This window comes from Vipera berus, assembly GCF_964194415.1.
Source record: "Vipera berus genome assembly, chromosome: 1".
Taxonomy (NCBI): domain Eukaryota; kingdom Metazoa; phylum Chordata; class Lepidosauria; order Squamata; family Viperidae; genus Vipera; species Vipera berus.
Window position 1 is genome coordinate 140,948,493 of NC_138202.1, and position 24,002 is coordinate 140,972,494.

At 34.5% G+C, this 24,002-nt stretch overlaps 1 protein-coding gene across 1 annotated transcript in view; it reads right to left on the reverse strand.

Moving 5' to 3' along the window:
* The window catches only part of LRP1B (LDL receptor related protein 1B), a gene marked incomplete at both ends in the record, with an annotated part of 948,262 nt that overhangs the window by 230,118 nt on the left and 694,142 nt on the right, over window positions 1-24,002 (reverse strand). Inside the window, 6 exon segments of the mRNA XM_081314549.1 lie at window positions 684-881; window positions 3,731-3,976; window positions 5,066-5,266; window positions 7,442-7,622; window positions 12,664-12,833; window positions 15,505-15,585. Of these exon segments, the coding sequence (XP_081170675.1) occupies window positions 684-881; window positions 3,731-3,976; window positions 5,066-5,266; window positions 7,442-7,622; window positions 12,664-12,833; window positions 15,505-15,585 (1,077 nt within the window).

Consider the following 24,002-nt stretch of genomic DNA (forward strand, 5'->3'; position numbering starts at 1 on the left):
TACATACATACATACATACATACATATAAACACACACATACACACACTGCTAAATGCAGTATCTGTAAAAGTATGTACCACGTAAGTGACACGTATTTGAAAAATCCCAGTTATTTTTTAGATATTGAACAGAAAGACAAAAAAGCCATGAAGAAAATATTCAGTCACAAGACCCCAAACCCTCAAAACTATTTAGTTATTTATCAAATTTATTTAGTTGTCCAACTTACAGTGCTGATTCCAGGCAGCTTGCAACATTAAAAATCCACAATATAAAACCCCAAACCACTCCTGCAAGCAGCAACAAGCACAAACAAATCAATCACTTCATCGGTTCATAGCAACCTGAGGTTCTCAAGCCTACTGACAAAATTATGTCTTCATATCCTTCTGGGAAAATATCAAGATGGGACCAATCTTATTTCTGGGGCAATGATATTCCTTAGGGAGGGAGCAACCACTGAGAAGGCCCTTTTTCTTGACCCCATTTTATTCAACTTCCCATATATAATTCATTTAGAGTATGTATTGATGTACATATTTACCATTTAACTAATAAAACATATTTGCACATATTTATAATTTATGTAATAAAAAATTTCCAGTTATAACTTGTTAATCCTGTTTCCTGAGTCCTGTACCACTTAAGTTAAAAAAAAAAAAAACTAAGCTCCATTTCATACCTCCAGTTTCAGAAAGCTTGCCTCTGTAAATTTTATCTTCTACTACATCTGTCCAGTATAGTAAGCTCTGATTGAAGTGAAAATCAAGTGCTATTGTATTTCTTAAACCAGGAACTAATAAGCTGTAGTCTCGTTTCTGCAGATCAATCCTTCTGATCTCATGCCGAATAGAGAAAATGATGAATGGTTCAAAAGGATCTGGGAACACAACAATACATTTTGTGGTTAAACCTAATCAGTAATAGGTTATTATAGTAATGAAATGTCAGATTTATCTCTAGTAGATTAGATGGGAGTCTATTAAACAGGTACACAAGAATCCAGGAACATTCAATATGGAATTTTATTTTAGGAAAGCTAAGAAGCCCTTATGAAAGAATTCCAGCAACTTTTATCAAAATAAGATACATATAATTAGTTCAATGCTCAATTACTGTGTCTTTTATTTTATTGGACAATCCTCTCTTTTGGATAGCCTGATTTTGATCCCTTCATTATAGCTAGATATATTCAGATTATTCTTCTCTGACCTTGAGAGGCATGGGGAAGTATGAAGGATGATAGGGGCGGGCTCCTCTTGAACTCAATTCCAGTGCCTTCATCTAGCTCCATGTTCCAACCCCCTGAGGTAAATCCCATTTCCTGGTCAGCAGATTCTCAGAGGCCTAGGTTTTTGGCTGTTGATGCTAAAGGCCAGGTCAGTCTTTAATAACAAATGAGAAGGCTGAGTTGGCACATATATTACTTAAAACTGGTGCACCCAGAAGGGGTATTCCCCGCTTGGAAATATGCCCAGTCAGGTTTTGGGTGTGGCACCAGACCAGAACTCAGGGAAAGGATGCAGAAGTGACAACCTTCATCTGAAAATCTCTAATACGATCAATGAAGTTGCTTTCAGATGATAACTTGAATTATTGGATATAAGACCCTGTTCATTACATTGAGCTCTAGAGATCAGTTGGAACTGTTGCTATTGCAACAGTCTCCTTCTACATAGTAATCTTCCTGCCTGAACTGCTTGACTCCATTTCTACGTTGGTGGAGATCCTTAGGCTGTTTATTCTACATCCAGAAGATTTCAACATACCTTCTCTAGAAGTTAGGTACAAAGTCATGGCCACTATAATAGCAGCTATAAATCTATGTGATTGAGGGCTTCCAGGATCTGGGAATTTACCATCTAGGTAATGGATAAGGTGGCACTGCCTCAAACAGACCCTTTGTGCAACCTGGAGCTCCTTCTGAACTCATGATTTAGTTTGCAAGGCAAACTATGCCAGCATATCTTCTGTTAAATCAAATCAAATATATCAGTATATACAGTATATTATATTATATTATATTATATTATATTATATTATATTATATTATATTATATTATATTATATTATATTATATTATATTATATTATATTATATTATATTATATTATATTATATTATATTATATTATATTATATTATATTATATTATATTATATTATATTATATTATATTATATTATATTATAATATTCCATCTTTAAGAGCACTGAGTTGTACATATCCTTCTTCTGATTTTTCCCTTCTACAACCAGACTAAAAGAAACTGACTTGCCCAAGTGATTTGTGGGACTAAGCATGATTTTGAACTTGGGTCTCCCAATTCTAGGTTAGTACTTTAACTATTACACTACACTTATCAGAATTGTCTGACAGGACCAAGCCAGAGAATTTTATTGATGTATTTCTTGCTTGATTTATCTATATTCTGGAGAAGTGTGTTCATAGGAATTATTGATAACTGGAAGATAATAACCATTTTTATTCCAAAATATACCTGTATGACATGTGCAAAAGGTTTTTTTATTTAACTTTATAGTATACAGGTATTCCCTTCCTAATCACATATAAGAAAATAGGAAGCTTTTACTTCCCAATATTCCATTATTTTTCTTAACAAATATCTTTAATATTTTATACATCTTGGAGGCACTGACCATCCTCAACCCTTTCTTTAACCTGTTATTGTTTTACTTTATTTTTTTATGAGAAATGCTCCATAAATATGATAACTCATTCAAAGAAAATGAAAAGGGCTTATGGCTTTGTTATAGAAGCCTAAAGATATAAATTTGATAATATATCTAATAAACATGGAAAAATAAAAGAAAAAGTCTTCAAAATGTTTTCTAAATTCTTGGCCATCAAATATCTTATGCCATTTAGCATATGAACTACATGTAAAATGTTGTATGATGTAAAAAGTGTGTGGCTAGGTAGGTATGGCTGTGAGCATCTTCCTTCCTCCCCGCTCCTTTCCTCTCTCCCTCCTTCTTAATGCACATTTCAAATTTACACAGTTAGACTCAAAAACAGTGATCCCCTACCATTGCGAGAATAAAGACAGTTAAAGAAGATACTTCATGTGTAGCCATTCTCTATAAAATATATATACAACTTTTGAATCACAAATTTCTTCATTATTGGTGGAAATGGAAAAATGAAATTGCATTTCACATATATCTACCAATCCACAGAAAGTCACAGTCAAATGCTTTCTCTGATCAGTGAGATTGAATCAAGAGCATTTAAATAATTGTTATCAAAAAAGTTGATATAACAAATGAACTTTCAGAGAAAGGTATTAATTTGTTGCCACCCGTTTTCTATATTTGGCTTCTACAAACACTTTCATATCTAGACCACTATATTTTTAATTCAAGTTTTAGAAAAATATTTTTTTAAATTTGTCATTCAATGACATTTATCTTACATAAGAAATAACATCTGATGGTATAGGTTTTTTTAATTAAAGGAAACAAAAAAGGACATAAATATTTGCATAAAATATAACTCAGTATCATCAAGTTCTGCATTGCATAATATCTTATACAATTTATATGTCTTCTAAATAGAAACAAATTGTGAAGCATCTGTATCAAAAAAGTTAAAGCTTAAAAAACCCAGGACTCCTTCTGCTTTTCTAAAGCAAATGGGTCATTTTGACATAGTAAAATTTTTGTAAGAGACACTTTGTAATAGTGAATAGATAAGTAAATGTCAACTTACCGATATTAGCACAGTTTTCACCATCTTTACTAAGTTCCCAACCTTCATAACAGGAGCACTTAACAGCATTTTTATGCTGTTCACATACTTGGCTGCATTTCTGATGTTTGGTGCAATAATCTACATACTCACAGGTCTTATTGTCTGAATTTAAGTACAGTCCTGGGGGGCATGAACAGACAATTCTGCCTCCAGGAACTACAGAACACTGGTGGCTGCATCCACCATTGTTAAGTGAACATTCTTCTGAAATAAGAATAGTAATCATTATTATTTTTAAAATAAAAACAGGTGAAAATGTGTTTCTCAGACATAAATTAAAATTTAATCTATTATCGCAGATATATTTTATAAGATTAGTTCTGGTAAACTGCAGAATAAAAGGTATATTTCAGAATCATAGAATTCTTTGGCAATCAGTTCACATATATAAATAATAAAGTCTGTAGGTTTAAAAATAGAGTAATATAAGGCAAGCTGGATGGTTTCATAAATTGGAATAATAGAAATTAAATTTATTAGGAATAAATATATATTTCATAAAATGTAGAGCATGATTGCCTTTGCATACAAGTGCTGTATAACAATCTTCTATATGTGTTAGAGAAGAGAACTAATGCCTGCTGCCCCGCTATGCTGTTTATTTTGTGTTCACTTTATGCTTTTCATTTAAATGAAAAAAAAATCTGGGAATGCATCATAATCAGAGTATGAATTTGTTTCAACATCCAATATACTGTCAGAAAGAGGAAAATTATGTGGTTTCATACAATTAATTTTATTAATTTTCAATTAATGCCAGATAAATTAAAGCTGCATTGTTGGGAGGAGGGAGCGAAAGGGGGAAGGGAGGGGAGTGGAGAAGAGAGGAGAGGAGAGGAGAGGAGAGGAGAGGAGAGGAGAGGAGAGGAGAGAAGAGAAGAGAAGAGAAGAGAAGAGAAGAGAAGAGAAGAGAAGAGAAGAGAAGAGAAGAGAAGAGAAGAGAAGAGAAGAGAAGAGAAGAGAAGAGAAGAGAAGAGGAAACTGCTGGCCACCTGAAATGTAAGGTGACTTCATCCGTTCTTTGAATTCTATTCATAATTTTGGTATATAACCATTTAGAATTTTTCTCCTTTGAATTTGTTTTTTTTAAAAAATGGACAAAATGAAAGCAAAGCAATTTTTCAGCATGGCATTAATTTCAACCATATAAAAGATATGATGAGAACATATCAATTATCAAACATATTAAAATTTACATAAGGGATGTGGCTGGGATGGAAGAGTCTGGATACATTATCTAGGGACCATTATTTATTTATTTTCATATATCTGCATTTGTTCAAGTATAATTACCACAAAGATCATCTTCATCAGATCCATCAGGGCAATCTCTTATTCCATTGCAAAGCTTTTCAGGCTGCAGACAGATGGAAGTGTCATTAGCACATGGATATTTTGGTGGCCCACACATATAGCCTTCACAATTATCTTCATCAGACTGATCCTCACAATCAATGTCTCCATCACACAGCCAAGCTTTGCTAATACATCTCCCTTAAAGAAAAGAGAAAATAAACATATTGATTCCTTTTCTTAACAAGGCTAATTATTCTTTCATATTTTATTCTTAATTCCGCTATTTTATAGAACTTCAAATGAACCAATGTTAGCCATTTCCCAATTTTTTTATTTCAGAGAGAAGAAGCATATATTGGAAACAGCTATAGGGAACTACTGTATAAATAAAAGCCATTTCAAATGGGAATCTTCTGAAACTTTTGTGAGATTTTTATTCTGCTTTTTCTTTGGGGAAAATAAAAAAAATAAAATTAAATATTTTAAAATTATATATAAAACAAATCACATAAAATTATTTCTTTCTTTCTGCATGCCTGCTGTATTATATGACTAGATAGCTTAAGGATTTTCCTTTCTTCTTCTTTAAATCTTTTTCAAGCCATTTTGTGGGGAAATTTATGGACTTTGGTAAATATTAAAAAAAAGAAAAATATTTCTCATCTGAATTAACAAAGCATAATTATTTTCAACCCAATTGAATTGGATTCAGTTAACAGGGAACCTAGTTAATTGACATATATTGCATTTGATCTAATTATGAGATTCAAGTTTAAGGATGTGTATTACTGATTTTTGTTTCTAGAAGGAACTAGTGAAAGAAAAGAAAGCAGTTGCCAAATGGCCAATTACTGATCTATTATAAACTCTAACTATCTCAGAGCCTTGTTTCAGAATGTTCTTATTCAAGTTCTAAAAGATACCTCAAATTGTTCTCTAGGACTAGGTAACTGAGTATTTTTTCCTCTTTTCATCATTCTAAGTAATAAATTAAGAGCAATAAAGATAAAAGCTGGGATGCATATTTCTATTAATTTATTAATGACTATCAACTTTGTAAAATATTTTACCAATGTTGCATTGTGCAATATTGGTAAAAGTGGATTATGCAATTTGTTTCTAATCATGTACTGAGGCTGGAAAGAAAGGAACATGACTGTTGTTAAAACTTTTATTTTTCTCTTTAATATGCCAGAAATGTGATCATGGCTTGTTGATAGGACTTTGAAATCCACAAACAAAAAGTCTGTTTTCCTCCAAGTAAATCTTCAGACAAAGCTTTGATCAAGTTTTCATGCTAAATGTCAATTGATGGTTAGTGTGCTAGCTATACCATTCTATATTTTATTGTATTTGGTAGCTACATGTGGAGAATCATCTTGGTCAACATCCACATCAATTTTTTGCAGGTTTGGCAGACACTATGGAATATATATTCATGAAGGAATATATTAACTTTCATTTATAGTTATATAAATTGAACAATAAATATGCATGTATATGTGCTGATATAATCAGTTTTCTATTGCTTGTAGTCATTTCATATGAGCTAGAGTGCGATAGACTTAATAGTTTATTGTTGTTAGCATATGGTTGTTTATGATTGTTTTTTACCTTTATACCTTGTATTTAGCTCTGGGAAGTCGGGGAGGGGGGAGGGGGGAAGGGGAGGGGGGAGGGTTAGGGAGGGCTAGGAAGGGCTGGGTGGGGGGTGGGGGGAGGGATTGTTAAAGATAAAATGTATTGAAAAACTTTTCAATAAAAAAAACAGTTTTCCATTCACTAAATGATATGCACTTATTAATTCATTTTTCTTACAGGACATATCCAAGATGAATCAGGATAGCACTACAATTACTGGTTACCAAGTTGTTGGGGTTCAGAATGTCCCAAACATAATGAAAATTAAACCCAATTAAAATTAAATATTATTTTCATGTTATAGTGATTAATTGATGGAGTAGTTTATTTTACTATTGACATTTCCCAACACAGTACATAGTTAAGCCATGGGCCAAATAAGACACACTGAAGGAGGACATAGACAAATCATACAATATCTTTCAGCAGATGGGGCAGAGAGTGAAAAACCTAATAAAAATAACACATATGACCAAGCTAAGGCAAGAGTTATCCTGTGGTTGGGCAAAGAGTGTTGGTAAGATGGGAAGATTCTGAACAATGTTTTTGAAACAATCCTAAATTATAAACTTCAAGCTATAGCTTAATTCTTTCCATAAGAAACATGTAAAAAAAACCCACTCTATTTCAACTATAACAAGGATGATTCAAAGCCAAACGAGAAAAATAGTTCTACAATGCCAACAATAAAATAGTAGTTTTAACTTTGCATAAACTGTTACCCTTTAATACCTGTAGCCTTGCAGGAAAACTTTGTTTTGTCATCACATGGTCGTATAGTTCCATTACAACTCTTTTCATCACTGCCATCTTCACAGTCCTTTTCTCCATCACAGTGCCAAAGCTCAGGAATGCAGTTTCCATCTGGGTAGCATTGAAATTCTTTCCCACTGCATCTCCCAAAAGAAGCTATCTCTAACATAAAAAATATATATGATAATACAGAATCAGTTAAGAAATTTTCCCCCCAATATGCTTCAATTCCTACTTGGACACAGTCAAGGAAGTGATATTCAGTATTGTATTCTTTTTGTAAAGAACCACATTTTGATCATATAGAAAAGAAAAATGATACTGTTCTAACATTGAACCATATTTTTACCATATGGACTCAATTACACATTAATATACGAGGATGTAAGTGCTGCTATTTATCTTTCTACAAAATAGATCATGAAAATTGTCACTTTCATCTTAAGCAACTTTCCAATAATTGACTTTCCCCCATTAATTACATATATGTCTATTCAATTCAATCATGTGAGCAGAGCCAGTATATATTTCTCCATTATAATGGATAAGTTTATTTTATATACTGTTCATAGTTTTGCACCAGTATGAATTTCACTGCAGAAATATAATTGGAACTATAGTGGTGATATCCATTTCAACCATTTGAGCTATCATATTATAATTTTTTCTTTGGCCAAAGAGACATTCACAGAATGAGAACATTTTTATGCGATAAGTGTAGAAGAATGGGTTTTTTTTTTTCCAATGACAAAATTACAGATAATGAATGACAGAATTTCAGCCTATGGAAAAGAAAGGGAAAAAAAGAATAAAATAACTTTCATGATAAAAGCAGCAAGAAAAGACCAAAGATATATTGATATATCTTGATCTAACACTAAATTGTAAATGTGTTACAATTCAATTTCCATTCTCACAGCTTGCAAAAAAGATTTTAAAAATTCTGAAGTGGACTTGGAATTTGACAGTCATAAATGTGAAAAATGGTTGTAAACATACATTCTCATTGCAAACTGAAATTGTGTCCATGAAAGCAGATCCAACCATTGTGGCAAAAACCAAAGAACCAGTGATTAGACCAGTTCTTTGGAATCTTTCTAGACAAGAAAATAGGAGATCACACATATCATCTGTCACTAATAAATGTAGAACTTAAGTAATATCTTTTGAGGAATTTGCATTCAGTAAAATTTGGAGGACCATACCTCCAATCCTGACATAATCCAAAGCTCCAAATATTATTCATTTGTCTCTTTTATACATGTGGTACTTTTCCATTTAAAATGAAAGACAGGATGTAAATATTTCTCTTCTAGGTATCTAATGTTACAGTGCATGTTGAATTGTATGAAAGTATTTATTGAAACATAATTTTTAGAGTTGTAAAACTGAGTTCCAAAATATGGTACCATATGTATGGTAGTTTAACATCATGTAAAAATATAATCTGTGGATAAATACCAATGATGGTTGTTTTGATAATATTTAAACAGACATTCAATTGATATTAAAAGTATACTATGAGAGAAAGCTACAAGGGAAAAAATGTATTATATTTTAAACCTATCTGGAATTTTCTCCTACAGAAAACACCGTAGGAAAAATATCTCTGGCTCTAAACCACAAGAATAGAAAAAGTGGTTTCATTCAAATTAAAGGTTTTTCATTTTTGAAAAATTTCAGCTATTGAAAATGACTACAGATACATATTATTCTCAATGAAACTGAAACTACTGAATTAGGATTGCGTTGCATTGTGTAGCGGCTATTTACATTTCTGAACTGAAGCAGCAAAATAATTACTGAAATCTGTTTATGCTTACTAGAGTGTAAATTGAACTGAAAATAATAGGACTCACTGTACTTCCAAGCAAGAATGCACAAAATTGCATTTTTATTTTTTCTAAAGCAATGGATTATTGGAAATTACACAATGGGTTTGGAAATCTATATTTCTGTTTGAGTGAGCATAGGAAAGAATAACTGTCAGAAAACAATCAAAACAAAAACAAATTGGTGTAGTAGTGTAGAAGAACCTGCTGGTTTGAAAAAAGAACTGAATCCCCTTAGAACAAAGAATCCAGTAAAAATCACCGGAAGTGGGTGGAGGGGAGTTAGTAAACAGCTTGGAATAGGGCCAACTTTTGCATTAATCCTGTCCCATTTTCCTTCTTGGAATGTGACCCTTAATAAACCATATGCAGCCTATCCCACAACTCTCAGAGCAGGCATATCCCCAAAAATGCTTAAGGGGAGAACAGCAATGCATACCAGCTCAAGCAGAAGAAAACAATGTGCACCCACCCTGATTAGACCTTCTCTCTCTCCCTCCCTCGTTCTCTCTCTTTCTTCTTCTTCTCTCTCTCTCTTTCCCCTCTCTTTCTATCTCTGTCCAAGAGAAAGGGAGAGGGAGAGAGAGAATGAAAGAGGGAGAGAGAAAAAGAGAAAGAGAAACAGAATTAGTCTACAGGGAGAACATGTTGATCTGTAACACAGAAGAATATATATATATATATATGTTTAAGTATTTGTCAAGGTTTTTTGAATGGAGCTTGCTAATTAACTCTTTCATTCCTGTTTTGGCCCGGCTCAGGGCTTATCCACAGGAACTAGTCAACTTATGACAGCTCATTATTTGTGCAAATTATTCAAATTGCTAATAAAGAATTTGGGAGGCTAAGATGATCATTTCGAACTATTTATGTTCTCATCAGTTAGTCATACCCTTTATCTGAGATTCGAACCCGGGCTGATTATATATATCAGGCAGTGTTTTAACCTCCTGAGCCACGGGTTCCTTCTCTCTTATATTAGCTGGAAGGCAAGGCAAATGTATGTTTAAGTATTTGTCAAGGTTTTTTGAATGGAGCTTGCTAATTAACTCTTTCATTCCTGTTTTGGCCCGGCTCAGGGCTTATCCACAGGAACTAGTCAACTTATGACAGCTCATTATTTGTGCAAATTATTCAAATTGCTAATAAAGAATTTGGGAGGCTAAGATGATCATTTCGAACTATTTATGTTCTCATCAGTTAGTCATACCCTTTATCTGAGATTCGAACCCGGGCTGATTATATATATCAGGCAGTGTTTTAACCTCCTGAGCCACGGGTTCCTTCTCTCTTATATTAGCTGGAAGGCAAGGCAAATGTATGTTTAAGTATTTGTCAAGGTTTTTTGAATGGAGCTTGCTAATTAACTCTTTCATTCCTGTTTTGGCCCGGCTCAGGGCTTATCCACAGGAACTAGTCAACTTATGACAGCTCATTATTTGTGCAAATTATTCAAATTGCTAATAAAGAATTTGGGAGGCTAAGATGATCATTTCGAACTATTTATGTTCTCATCAGTTAGTCATACCCTTTATCTGAGATTCGAACCCGGGCTGATTATATATATCAGGCAGTGTTTTAACCTCCTGAGCCACGGGTTCCTTCTCTCTTATATTAGCTGGAAGGCAAGGCAAATGTATGTTTAAGTATTTGTCAAGGTTTTTTGAATGGACCTTGCTAATTAACTCTTTCATTCCTGTTTTGGCCCGGCTCAGGGCTTATTCACAGGAACTAGTCAACTTATGACAGCTCATTATTTGTGCAAATTATACTATATATATATATATATATATATATATATATATATATATATATATATATATATATATATATATATATATATATATATATATATATATATATATATATATATATATATATTCTCAGATAAAGGGTATGACTGACTGATGAGAACAAAATAAGTTCGAAATGGCCATATCAGCCTCCCTAATTCTTTATTAGCAATTTGAATAATTTACACAAATAATGAACTGTCATAAGTTGTGACTATAGCCTATGAATAGCCTTGGGATAGGCTGAAACAGGAAAGAAGATTTAACTAGCAAGGTATTCAAAAGACTTGATAAATACTTAACACATATATCTCCCTTGCTTCCTAGCTAATAAAGAGAGAAAGAGCCTGTTGCCTAGGGGTTAAAACAACTGCCTAATATATAATTAGCCCAGGTTTGAATCTCAGATAAAGGGTATGACTGACTGATGAGAACAAAATAAGTTCGAAATGGCCATATCAGCCTCCCTAATTCTTTATTAGCAATTTGAATAATTTACATATATGTGTGTGTGTATGTGTGTGTGTAAGTATTACTTAAAACATTTTGCAGTTCCTTTCAATGTAAGCAATTCAAAAAAAAATAACAAAAGTGGCTAAGCATCAAATAGTACTGACAATAAGAAAAAGAGGAAGAGATTCCTGTGTTCTTTTCAGAGGTTGCACTTATTCCTATGAATCACAGGTATATTCTTTTTCACTGAAAGTGTTGTAAAGTGTTAAGCAGGACAAAATGCTCATTTATCAGATTTCAGAGTCCTGAGACCATTGCTGAAATATATCTGATAAAAGTATGATAAAAAACCCCCAAAGTTTCACTATTTTTTCATAATTCAAATTCTCCTTGAACAAATTATACCAAATAAGGAATCTGTAGCAAATACTAGTTAGGATCATCATCAGTACAGAGACTGCTATATAAAATATGCAGTATATTGTTTTATAGATTGATAACTCTTTCTACTACCCTAGACTATTCTTGAATATGCACATTCCATCCAAACAAATTGAAGGAAACTATATTTAACATATTGTAGCAGAATTTTTAACATAATATTCTTTTCCTCTTCTTCTCATTTAATAATAGTTCAAACTACAAACAACATATTTGAAACTCTGTACTGTTATATTGTTTTAGTTAACTAAAGCAAAGTCATATTAAAAATCAGGACTGGTTCAAATGATTTTTGTGCATCCCCCCCATCATCATGCATAGTACAGAAATATTTTCCCTCTCCCAGACAGTAAAATACAATATTTAATTTTAACCCCCCCCAAAAAAATCCCTATCATGCTTCCCTTTTATCACTACCAAAAAAAGCTGCATTTAGTGAATTGTTCACTCACTTTATATTAGAAATTATTTTTATTATGACCAAATTATAGCTTAAAATATATTCTCAGATGTGTTTTATATATGTATCTCATACACACACAGAGCCCCAGACCCAGACACCCAGACATCCAGACATCCACACACACAAAGATAGATATTCCTATCTTCATTTGACAAAGGTAAGCATTGTACTGGAAGTTGATAGGCATTTTACTAGAAGTTGGGAGAGGAATATAAAACACTGACCTTTGGTGCAATTTGGTTTAGTTTCATCACTGAAGTCTCCACAGTCATTGTCTCCATCACAAGCCCAGTGACCTGGAATGCACCGGCCAGTAGAGCACCTGAACTGGTTGTCAAAACATGAATGAAGACAGTCCAGTTCATCACTCCCATCACCACAGTCATTATCTGCAAAAATGCATGAGTATTTTATTCATGCCCAATTTATTACTGTATTCAATAACTAAGCAGTAACAGTAGAGTCACCTTTTTATTTCCTTCAGTTTTGTAAAGCCTAGAATAGAGTTAATATATAAAGTTAGAATAGAGTTACTCCAGCAAAATAAGATTTGTATGATGGTGAAGGTACAGAGAGTATGTAGATTTTAAATGGAATTGTAACAATAAGCTCTGATTTACCAAAATGAACAATTTTTAAAGTTTTTTTTAATTGTGAAAAGGAAACAAATAAGAAAGATACTTTGCTGACCTCTGTATATTACTCAGATTATAAGCAAAATTGGCTTCTGCTCCAAAGCAACTAGAATAACATTAAAACCAGAAGCTAGGCTTTGCCTAATGGCAGATCACAATGGCAGACTACAATGACTTAGAGACAGGGTAATTAATATTTATTTATTTAGCATATTTATAAAGCCAGCTATCTCACTAAAAGTGACTCTGGGTGGTATACAAGAATCAAATAAAAGCACAGGTACATTAAAAACCCAATCATTATAAAAATCATGATTTAGAAGAGAAATATTATAAAATATTAAAATATACAAATCACACAGAAAGATCAAAACATCAACCACAATGGAGTCATCTCAGAATATTTCCACTTCCCTGGGACCTCCAGGCCTGATAACATAACCAGCTCTTAAAATAATAGCCAGAATAAAGCTGACCTTGGGGTAGGAAGGGAGGATGTTCCATAGAGCAGGTCCCATGGTAAGTAGTCCCACCTCCTGGGACCACTAAACATAAATGCCTGGCAGATGGTTTCTGTAACTTGCTTTATCTGCCAGATTGAATGGGACAGGCTGATGTAGTTGGGGAGAGGCAGTCTCTCTAGTAAGCTGGTCCCAATGCCAGAAAGAGCTTTAAAGATTAAAACCAGGACCTTGAACTGAGCCCAAAATTTCCATTGCTAAGCAAGACTGTTTTCATGAATTTTGCCACTCTTTATGACCTTTCTTGCCATTTTTATTCTTGTTAAGTAAATCACTGCACTTGTTAAGTTAGTAACATGGTGGTTAAGTGAATCTGGCTTCCCCATTGAATTTGCTTGTCAGTAGGTCACAGAAAGTGAAGAAGAACTAAAGAGCCTCTTGTTGCGGGTGAAGAAGGAGAGTGCAAAAGTTGGCTTGAAACTTAACATTAAGAAAACCAAGATCATGGCATCCGGCCCTCTCAATTCCTGGAAAATAGATGGGGAAGAAATGGAGGTAGTGACAGATTTTATTTTCCTGGGCTCCAAGATCACTGCAGATGGGGACTGTAGCCAAGAAATTAAAAGACGCTTGCTTCTGGGGAGGAAAGCCATGGCAAATCTAGACAGCACACTAAAAAGCAGAGACATCACCCTGTCAACAAAAGTGCGTATAGTCAAGGCTATGGTCTTCCCAGTTGCAATGTATGGCAGTGAAAGTTGGACCATAAAAAAGGCTGAGCGCCAAAGAATTGAGGCCTTTGAACTGTGGTGCTGGAGAAGACTCCTGCGAGTCCCTTGGACTGCAAGGCGATCAAACCGGTCAGTCCTAGAGGAGATCAACCCTGACTGCTCTTTAGAAGGCCAGATCCTGAAGCTAAAACTCAAATACTTTGGCCACCTAATGAGAAGGAAGGACTCACTGGAGAAGAGCCTAATGCTGGGAAAGATTGAGGGCAATAGAAGAAGGGGACGACAGAGAATGAGGTGGCTGGATGGAGTCACTGAAGCAGTAGGCGTGAGCTTAAATGGACTCCAGAAGATGGTAGAGGACAGGAAGGCCTGGAGGAAAGTTGTCCATAGGGTTGCGATGGGTCGGACATGACTTCGCAGCTAACAACAACAGGTCACAAAAGGTGATCACATGATCCTGGGACACTGCAACTGTCATAAATGCATGCCAGTTGCCAAGCATCTGAATTTTGATTATATGACTATGGGGATGCTGCAACAATCGTGTGATATATTGTTTTATTTTACTTTGTGGTTTAGGGCATTCAATTAATATATTTTAAGCTGTGGGATAGTAATGAGTGTGTGTGTAACTATAATAGATCAATCAAGCTCCACCATCAATTTCTTTTTGGAATAAGTATAGAAGCATATAGAAATAAGTGAAGTAAGTGATATTAGAAATAAGTAAAACAGATAGAGATAGATAGATAGATATAGATAGATAGATAGATAAAGAGATATAGACATAGATATAGATAGATTTGCAAATAGCATATACAATATCACAAATATTTAATTAACAGGAGACATAATGGTTTAAATAGTATTCTGTCACTTTCCATCTTCAAGTAGGTCAGAAATCAATAATATAATCCTATGCATCATACTTACATGATTAATTGGTAAATTCTTTAGTACATATTTATCTTCAGAACATTAGGTCACTTTTATAAGATTTAATGAAATCAATTTTTGTCACTCCTAGTGTATAATTAGTGGATTGGATGCTAACATGGAACCTATTACATGAAACTTAACAGGTAACATATAACATGAAAGCTAATTCCTACCACCATTACATAAAACTTTCAGCCTTAGCCACTTCAGGGTTGGCTATGATACAGGGAAGCTGACTAAGATTCCTGAAAGTTAGACAGAAACATTTGTGATCAGAGTTGAGTTGATTCTTACCTGTATCACAATGCCACTTGTTACTAATACATCTTCCATTATTACATATAAAATGAATCAGTGGGTCACAGGTTGGGAATTCTAGAGAAGAGAAGAGAAGAGAAGAGAAGAGAAGAGAAGAGAAGAGAAGAGAAGAGAAGAGAAGAGAAGAGAAGAGAAGAGAAGAGAAGAGAAGAGAAGAAGAGAAGAGAAGAGAAGAGAAGAGAAGAGATTAATATATTTACTACAATATAAAGGCATCTATTATTTCATAAATTTTCAAAACAACTGTTATTACATTGCTAGCTGTGTCATCTAGATATTATGTTATCTGAAACAAAAAAGGTGTTTGTATGAATATAATATAATGTGTATATGAATATAACATAAGATAGTCCTCAGTTTATGACTTAAGCTGACTTTGTAATAATGCCGCTTGGGGGTGTGAAAGCCCTAATAAGCAGGCATATACATAGAATGAAGGCTATTGCTAAGTTTGTAAAGCCGCCCTGAGTCTTCGGAGAAGGGCGGGATATAAATGGAATTAAAATAAAAAATAAATAAAATAAAAAATAACTGGAATTGAAAACGTGGTCATAAGTCAGAATCAGAATAGAGCTGAAAGGGACCTTTGAGATCTTCTAGTCCAATGCCCTGCTTAAGCAGGACACCCTATACTATTTCAGACAAGCGACTGTCCAGTCTCTCCTTAAAAACCTCCAGTAATGAAGCACCCACAACTTCTGATAGCAAAGAGGTGCCACTGGTTAGTTGTCCTCATTGTTAGGAAGTTTTTCCTTAATTCCAGATTGCTTCTCTCCTTAATTAGTTTCCTTCCATTGTTTCTTGTCCTGCCCTCTGGTGCTTTGGAAAATAAGTTGATTGTCTCCTTTCTGTGGCAAACTCTCAAATACTGGAATACTGCTATCATGTTCCCCCTAGTCCTGATTTTGATTCTATGCCACTGTTTATACAACCAAGGATTGTACTAGCTTTTTTGGCTGCTGCTGCACACTTCTGGATCATATTTAAGTGATCATCCACTAGGACTCCAAGGTCCGTCTCAGTTACTATTTTTGAGCCAGGTTTTGCCTACTCTTGTACTTGTGCCTTCTGTTTTTCCTACTTATGTATCAAACCTTGCTTTTCTCCACATTAAATTTAATGTTGTTGGATAGGGTCCACTGTACAAGTCTGTCAAGATCATTAGGGTCATAAGTCTAGGCACCCACATGCTAGAAGAGATTTTAAAACTTTTTTTTGCAATGGTTGTTAAATAAATGGGACAGTTGTTAAGCAAATATAGTGGTTGTAAGTGCAAATCCATTTATTTGCATGGTTGTTTTTTGTTAGAAGCTGACAAAAAACATTGCAAATTACAGTCACATGACTACAGAATGCAGTAATTGGTCAGAAATCATGGGGGGATGGTCTGATTATTTACAATGGATGGGGGGTCTTTATGGGTTGTTAAGCTCCCATTCCATGCATTTGTAAATGCAAATAGTCATTAACTCAGTAGTCATAACTCAAGGATTAGCTCTATATTAAAAGAAAATAAGTACAGTATTTTGCTAAAGCATTAAGCACAAATGTTTTTGATTACACAAATTCCTAAACTGTAACTTTAAAGAAATTTCAGATATTTCTGATAGGAATAGCCTTTCATAGCATACTAAAGGTATACGAAGCCTAAAACATGAAAACATCACAGGAATTGTAACTCCTTCACAGCCTGTAGTGATTTGGTGCCCCTATGGGACAATGGTGTAATTCTCAAGGAATGTTTTATAGCTATCACCACAATAATAGTTTGATGTTTATGCTAAACATCTGTGATCTTATGCACTAAAAAAAAATTAAATATAGCATTAAGAACGAAAGAACAGAAATAGCATCATAATAAAGAAGTCTTGTCACTACTGTCATGTCATGATGCTTTTATATTAAGTTCAGAATGAAAGTAGAAGCAAGAAAGATTAACAAAGTCACTGGGGGGGAGGCTTTACTGTGGTGCTGTTTTTGCCATGGGAATACTGACAATTATTTTATGGGTAATAAATGATCAACAATGACCTAGAACCCTGCCTCATCCTAAAAGTATTCTAGCAATGAAGGGACAGGAATTGCTTAGAGTTCCTGAATATTGATTGGCACCAAGCATGTGAGGAAAACATAATTTTGTGAACGTGAGAAACAGTGGTAGCAGTATGGTTGTGCAAAGTTCAGATTTAACTGATTTGGAATTAGCAGAGCATCCTTGTAACAGTTGACATAAATGTTGAAAGAAATTGTGTGGATTCAACTGGTTCACAATCTTGGGAAATTACATACTTAAAAGAATCCTGATTACTGTTACCTGCGTGCAATAGTCATGCACTGTTCAAATCCAGTCTCATCTTTGGGATTGGGATTTCTGCACCATGCTAACTAGTTACAAACAGTTTTTAAATTATGTAACAATCAAACATTTCTCTATATCTTTTTATACACTGAGAAGTAATGATTAAAAAAAACAATGGCAATTTAATGGAAAGTTAGGAAGTCTCTGTGAAATGAAATGGAAATGAAGCGAGCTAAGCACAAAGACCCCTGGAGTGGCACATGTGTGTGTGAAAAAATATGTGTCATTATGCTACTATACAAACTACACCTCTTACTGTATGTGCATGTGTTACATCACAACACATACTCTATCACTTTGGCATCACTATAATTAGGAACAGTCACTTATAGGTATGCATCATAATGTCCTGAGGTCCCAAGGGGCCAGCAGATATTTCCTTTGGTGTATGTCAAGATCACCTTCCATTCTGAATTTTTACCAATTCTTTTAGTTAATAAAAATAAAACCATATGTACTTGCTAGCTTCCATCATATCTTTTATATTCAAGACTATCTCTGAGCCTCATATAAGGGCTACAAATATTCTTAGAAAATAAAAGGGTGAGTAGCTTTTTCTTTCTTTTTCTTTTAATTCCATTTATATCTCGCCCTTCTCCGAAGACTCAGGGCAGCTTACAAGCTTAGCAGCTTAGCCCATTCCCTAGACAAAGATAAGATAGGGAAGCTAAAGCCTTTGGGAAGTGAGGGTTAGAGTGAGGTATGGTATAATCTCTCTGCTTTATGACTGGTTACCTATCGTGCTAGTGGCCTTTTGGTAAATGCCCAAGGGTGACATGCTGTCAACATTCCAGATATGTCCACAAAACCAAAAATGGTGCTTAGCCCAGCCTAAGAACATTTTATAATGTATATTTGGCTCAAAATAAGATTACTATGGCAAATATGGTATTTTTAGGAAAAAAGACAATAGAAAACAGAATATGCTTGGATTTTCTGCATTAATTTAGCTATAATTGGGGGGAAAAACAGTAAACAATATCCAGTGTCAGTTATTAAAACTGCTTAAAGGTCATGTTCTGCAGAAAAAAAACTATTAATTTTCAAATACATTTATGGTGGACTGATTTAATGCATGAACTATTTATGTAATCAAAAATTTACTATATTTTGAAATGTCATAAATGTTGAGCTTAGGTACCAAAGATTTTCAAAAATATACTTTTAGAACTAAAATGCATTTGGCAAAATTCCAATTTTCAAAGACAGTGGTTCATTGTTTAGAAATATACAACTGTCTCCTATTTCTCTCTTTTTCTCTCTTCTCTCCCTCTCTCAGACTGGTCAAGTTTCAATAAACACAAAGCTCTGAAAACTTATATAAATATCCACTAATTCAGAAATTAATCTTAATTGGACAATTTTGCTCACTAGCTTCTGTAAGCTCTTTATCTACACTATATTCTTGGAAAGTCCAATTTTATAATATTCTCATATCTTTGTCTTCTATATCTCTTCTATGTCTATTTATTTTTTTATTTTTTTTTACTTTTATATATTTACTTCTATTTTTCTGTAATCTCAATTACTTTATTTCACTATTGTCATTCTTTATAGAACCAAACTCCTTTTTCTACAAATTTAAATCTGTCTTTTACTTTGTGTTTTTTTTTCTATTTCTTTACTTTTTTGTGTGCCTTTTCTGCTTGTTTATTCCTGACTAGGCTTCTTAACTCTTCTCCTCCGCTTCCAAATCTTTGCTCTCTCTAAAGTAAACAGCTCACAAATTTTTTTCCTCACACCAGCTCTGAGGAAGGAAATAAATACCTTTTCCCCCCCTCTCTCTCTTCTACTTTTCTCAGATGCTGCCCTTTCTGGTTGCCTTTTTCTCTCCAGGCTTATCTTCTAGTATGTCTCTTCACTTTGACCTCTAGTTTGACTATATTTATTCAGCCTCTTCCTCCATGAGGCCTAGGACTAAAGAACTCCCAGGCAGCCATCCTGTGTTCCCTCCTCCTCCTCCTCCTTGCCTCTTCCTAACATGGCTGTTTGCTTAAGCTTGGTACTTTGCTTTGGAATTTGCTTGTCTGTCATTTATTATTTTGTATTTAATTAAACTGTTTCTAAGGGATCTTTGATCCTCTCTGAGCTTGGTTGTTTTCTTTTATTACCCAAACTAGATCTCATCAGTGCTAGTGTTATAAGGACCCCTCATTATAGTAGGCCACAAAAAGCAATATTATCACTTTTGACATTTTTCATTTAAAAAGGTATTTTAAGAGGTATCACTTATTCATGGATAGCATTTAAATTTTTGTGTTCTTTTAATAAAACAGGGCTAATTTGATAATAATGTATGTGGTAATGGTAGTGGTTCCCAAAGACAGCCAGAATGTGAAAAAAAAAGGTAGAGAATGTGGCATCATGAGCATTAATGGCATATCTGCTTTGCAAGCTGCACTGGCTGCTGCTTTGCTTCTGGGTGCAAATCAAGGTGCCGATTGTTACCTATAAATCTATACATTGCATAGTCTCACTTTACTTGAGTTTCTCCAAATTCCAATAGCATCTGTCTGGCCAATTTGACCCTGCAAGTTTGGGCTATTTTGGGTTCCTTTGATTAAACCATATTATCTATCGGGTGCCCAGAAACGTGTTTTGTTTGTAGCAGTGACTGACTTACGGAATGAGGTTCCCTCCGAGAACTGGATGACTGCTGTTATTTAGAAGACAGCTTTCACCCAGGCCTTTGGCAAGGTACAGTGGCTTACCATTGTATATCTTTACTGTTTTATTGATGTTATTGTAATTTCCAGGGCTTTTTTTCTCATAGAATGCTCAGAACGGAGTTCCGGCACCTTTTTTGGATGGAACTTTGTAGGGTAGGCAAGGTGGTTTGTATGACATGTGTGAGTTCCGGCACCTTTTTCTTTTACAAAAAAAGCACTGGTAATTTCTATGATTGCTCTTAGCCACCCAGACATGTTAAGACCTGGGTGACAGAGAAGTGTAATAAAATTAAATGTGTTACATACTGTGTGTGTGTGTGTGTGTGTGTGTGTGTGCGCATGCATGTATGCATATGTATATGTAAAATTGTATGTATATTTGTATGATTGCTGTTATCCACCCAGAGATGTTATGACTTGGGTGGCAAACAAGTCTAATAAAATTAAATGTATGTGTTGTGTGTGTGTGTCTGTGTATGTATATGCATATTTGTATGTATACTTATATGTATGTGTATATGTAACCACAATCCCCAACCCTAACCCCCACTCCCCCCCAGGGAAACCAAAATGGTGATGTATGGTAGAACAATCAACACTTATTCAGAAACAGTCATGTCATCTTCTTCTGCAACATCTTCATACAATATCTCTCCCAAACCCTGAATTCCATAACTTCTTGTGACTTCATTTCCTGTAGAATCATTGGCCCCAATCTCTCACATCCAGCAACAGCAGTCTCCTTAAATGAGTACTTCTTGTTGATATAGTCAGCTCGTAGTGCATTGGCAACACAGCTTTCAGTGATTTTATACCATGAATTCTTCACCCAAGTCATGACTTCTGGCAGGGTAGGCTTTACCAAGTTTCCATGCTCATTTCTCTCCATTCTGTGTTCATTGTAGTCATTGATTTCTGTGTGCAAATGGTCCTTGAATGGCTTGTTTATTGCAATATTGCTATTCTGGAGATAAGCAGTCATTCCTGCAGGAATCATTATTTGATCTATTCCTCTCTCTCTCCAAGAAACTTCATCATGTCTTTTGTGTGGTGAGTGCTGGCTGAATCCCAGACTAGCAGACCTCTTTGGCCACCTCTCAAAACAAGTAGTAGCATTAAATTGACCCACTTCCTTATAACAGCTTGTGTGCACCAGGCTTTTTCAGTTTCAAGAACATAAATGCCTGAAACACGTTCAATCTTGTCTTTCTTGCCCTTAGTGATGATTAGAGGTGAGGCTTTCTTTCCATCCAGACGAATTGCCAAAACACAGATAATATGTGTCCTTTTGTAACCAGTGGGGGGAATGTAGATTGACAAGGCACCCCTCTGATCAATTGTTGTTTGAGATCCTTGGCCCATAAACACTGCAGTTTCATCCATGGCAATCATGTTGGAAAGTTGGTATATTGAAAAGGTGATGCCATGAACAAAGGACTTGAATGCAAGTGCAAATTTAATAAGTTCAGCATCCTACAGCTTGAGCAGTGATGCCAATCTTCTTAGAGAAGTTAATATCACTGAAGGAAGCCATCCAGCCAGTGTTGTATTGCTTTGAATTTTTCTGGGGATATTTCTAACTGTGGTGCCAGTGCAAGGGCAAATGTTTGAATATCAGCCCTGAGCACAACCAAAGCTTTATTTCTCCTGTTAGCAAACTAGTCACAGCTGTTGTGTTCCAGTTCAAGAAATAATGGCTGCCTACCTGATCCACACTTTTGCTTCTTGGCATTTCCCTCATCTACCTGTTGACTGAGGTTATTGTACTCTGCTTGCCATTTTCAGACCATATGTACATCCAACTTGTTCTCTGTGCAGAAAGCCATAAGACTCTTGCCCTGAGACTTCTCCACAATTACTTTCTTGAACTCGTTGAGAGACAGCGGTCAATCTGGACATTCGGGGAAAGCTCTCCAGAAACCAACAGGAGAAAGGCTAGCTTAACTCCAGTATCCCAAGCTACAAGCAGCCAAAGCCCAAAAGCACTACTTTAAGCTGACTGTAAACAACATGATTGGAACTGGGTAAGAACATTGATTTTTTTTTCTCTTCTACTTGATAATTGATTTCCTGAAAAAAAAAACAAGAAGCAAAAACCCTGCGAAAGTGAGAAGGAGGGGGGAATTAAACTTTTTATGGGGGACAGAAATATATTGAAATGAAATGAATATAAGACCCAAACATGGAGAAGTTTGAAATTGGTGGTATTTGTTAAGATTTTCTTTTTAAATAATGAAAACAGAAGAAAGCAATTGTTTATTTTGAAAACTGAAAAATGAACTGGTGCTGACATCTAGTTTTGGATGAAAATATAAAAAAGTAGTTGCTCCAATATAGAAACTGGCAAAGCCCAGGAAAAGATAACTTGGTTTGGTGACCTTCATTGTCTTAATAACAGAGAACAGCTGTGACAAAAAACCAAAAAAAACCCCAAACACTATTTTGGGCTATCTACAAAGCAAGAATTATAAACTTTAGGGGGAAAAACTGACCTTTCTGGATTATAAATACTACTCAATTATGACTCTAAAGCTGTTCGCAGAGAAAGGAAAATCCTGATTTTTGGCTATCATGGAAAATCAGAGATCTGTAGAAAGACTACATCAAGAAAAAACAAATACGTTCCAGGAGGAGATGTATGCTATGTTGCAACTAATTCAAACAATATTGATCTCAAACTATGAGGAAATTAAAAATAACTTTGAAAATATAAATGAATACATCTCCAATTTAACTTTACAAAAAAAACTCTCAAAAATAAAAATAGAGAGCAAGCAGATAAAACAGGCAACTGAATATAAACCAGAGGAAAGAGATTTAAAGATGGAAGCTAACAATAGAAGGAAATATGACTTAACCCAGGTGGAAAAAAACTTGCAGGAAATATTGGATATGGAAAGATAACTTATATTCTAAGATCACAAAATTAGTCTGAGGAGAAGAAAAAAGATTCAACAAAATGGATTACAGAGCTGTCAGGAAAACTATGAGAACTTGACAGACAAAAAATGATAAGAGAAATTAAGAGAGAAAGAAAGGAAAATATTTTCAATGAATACAAAGGGGCAAAACCTTCCCATAAAAACATCTTACTTGATTTGCCTTTTGTACTTACAACAACATCTACAAGACTATGGGAAGACTCTGATTCAGTGAAGCATATTGATCAGGAAAGATGTTTGGCAAAAAAAAAGGCTAAAGTGAGAATTAAGAAATTAGATGATGGGATTTATCAGAGGGAATATTTAAAAATTAAACATCTGTTTGAATATGGTTAAAGAAATAGAAAGATTTTGGATATAGATGAATTTTAGTTCAAGAAGGATGAGCTCCTCAAATAACATAGTATTTTTCTTTCTTTTTTTTTGTCATGAGAAATATAAAAATGTTCGGATGGTTGATATAAAGAAAATGTCTTAGATAGTTAAGTGTAACTGATCTTGAGA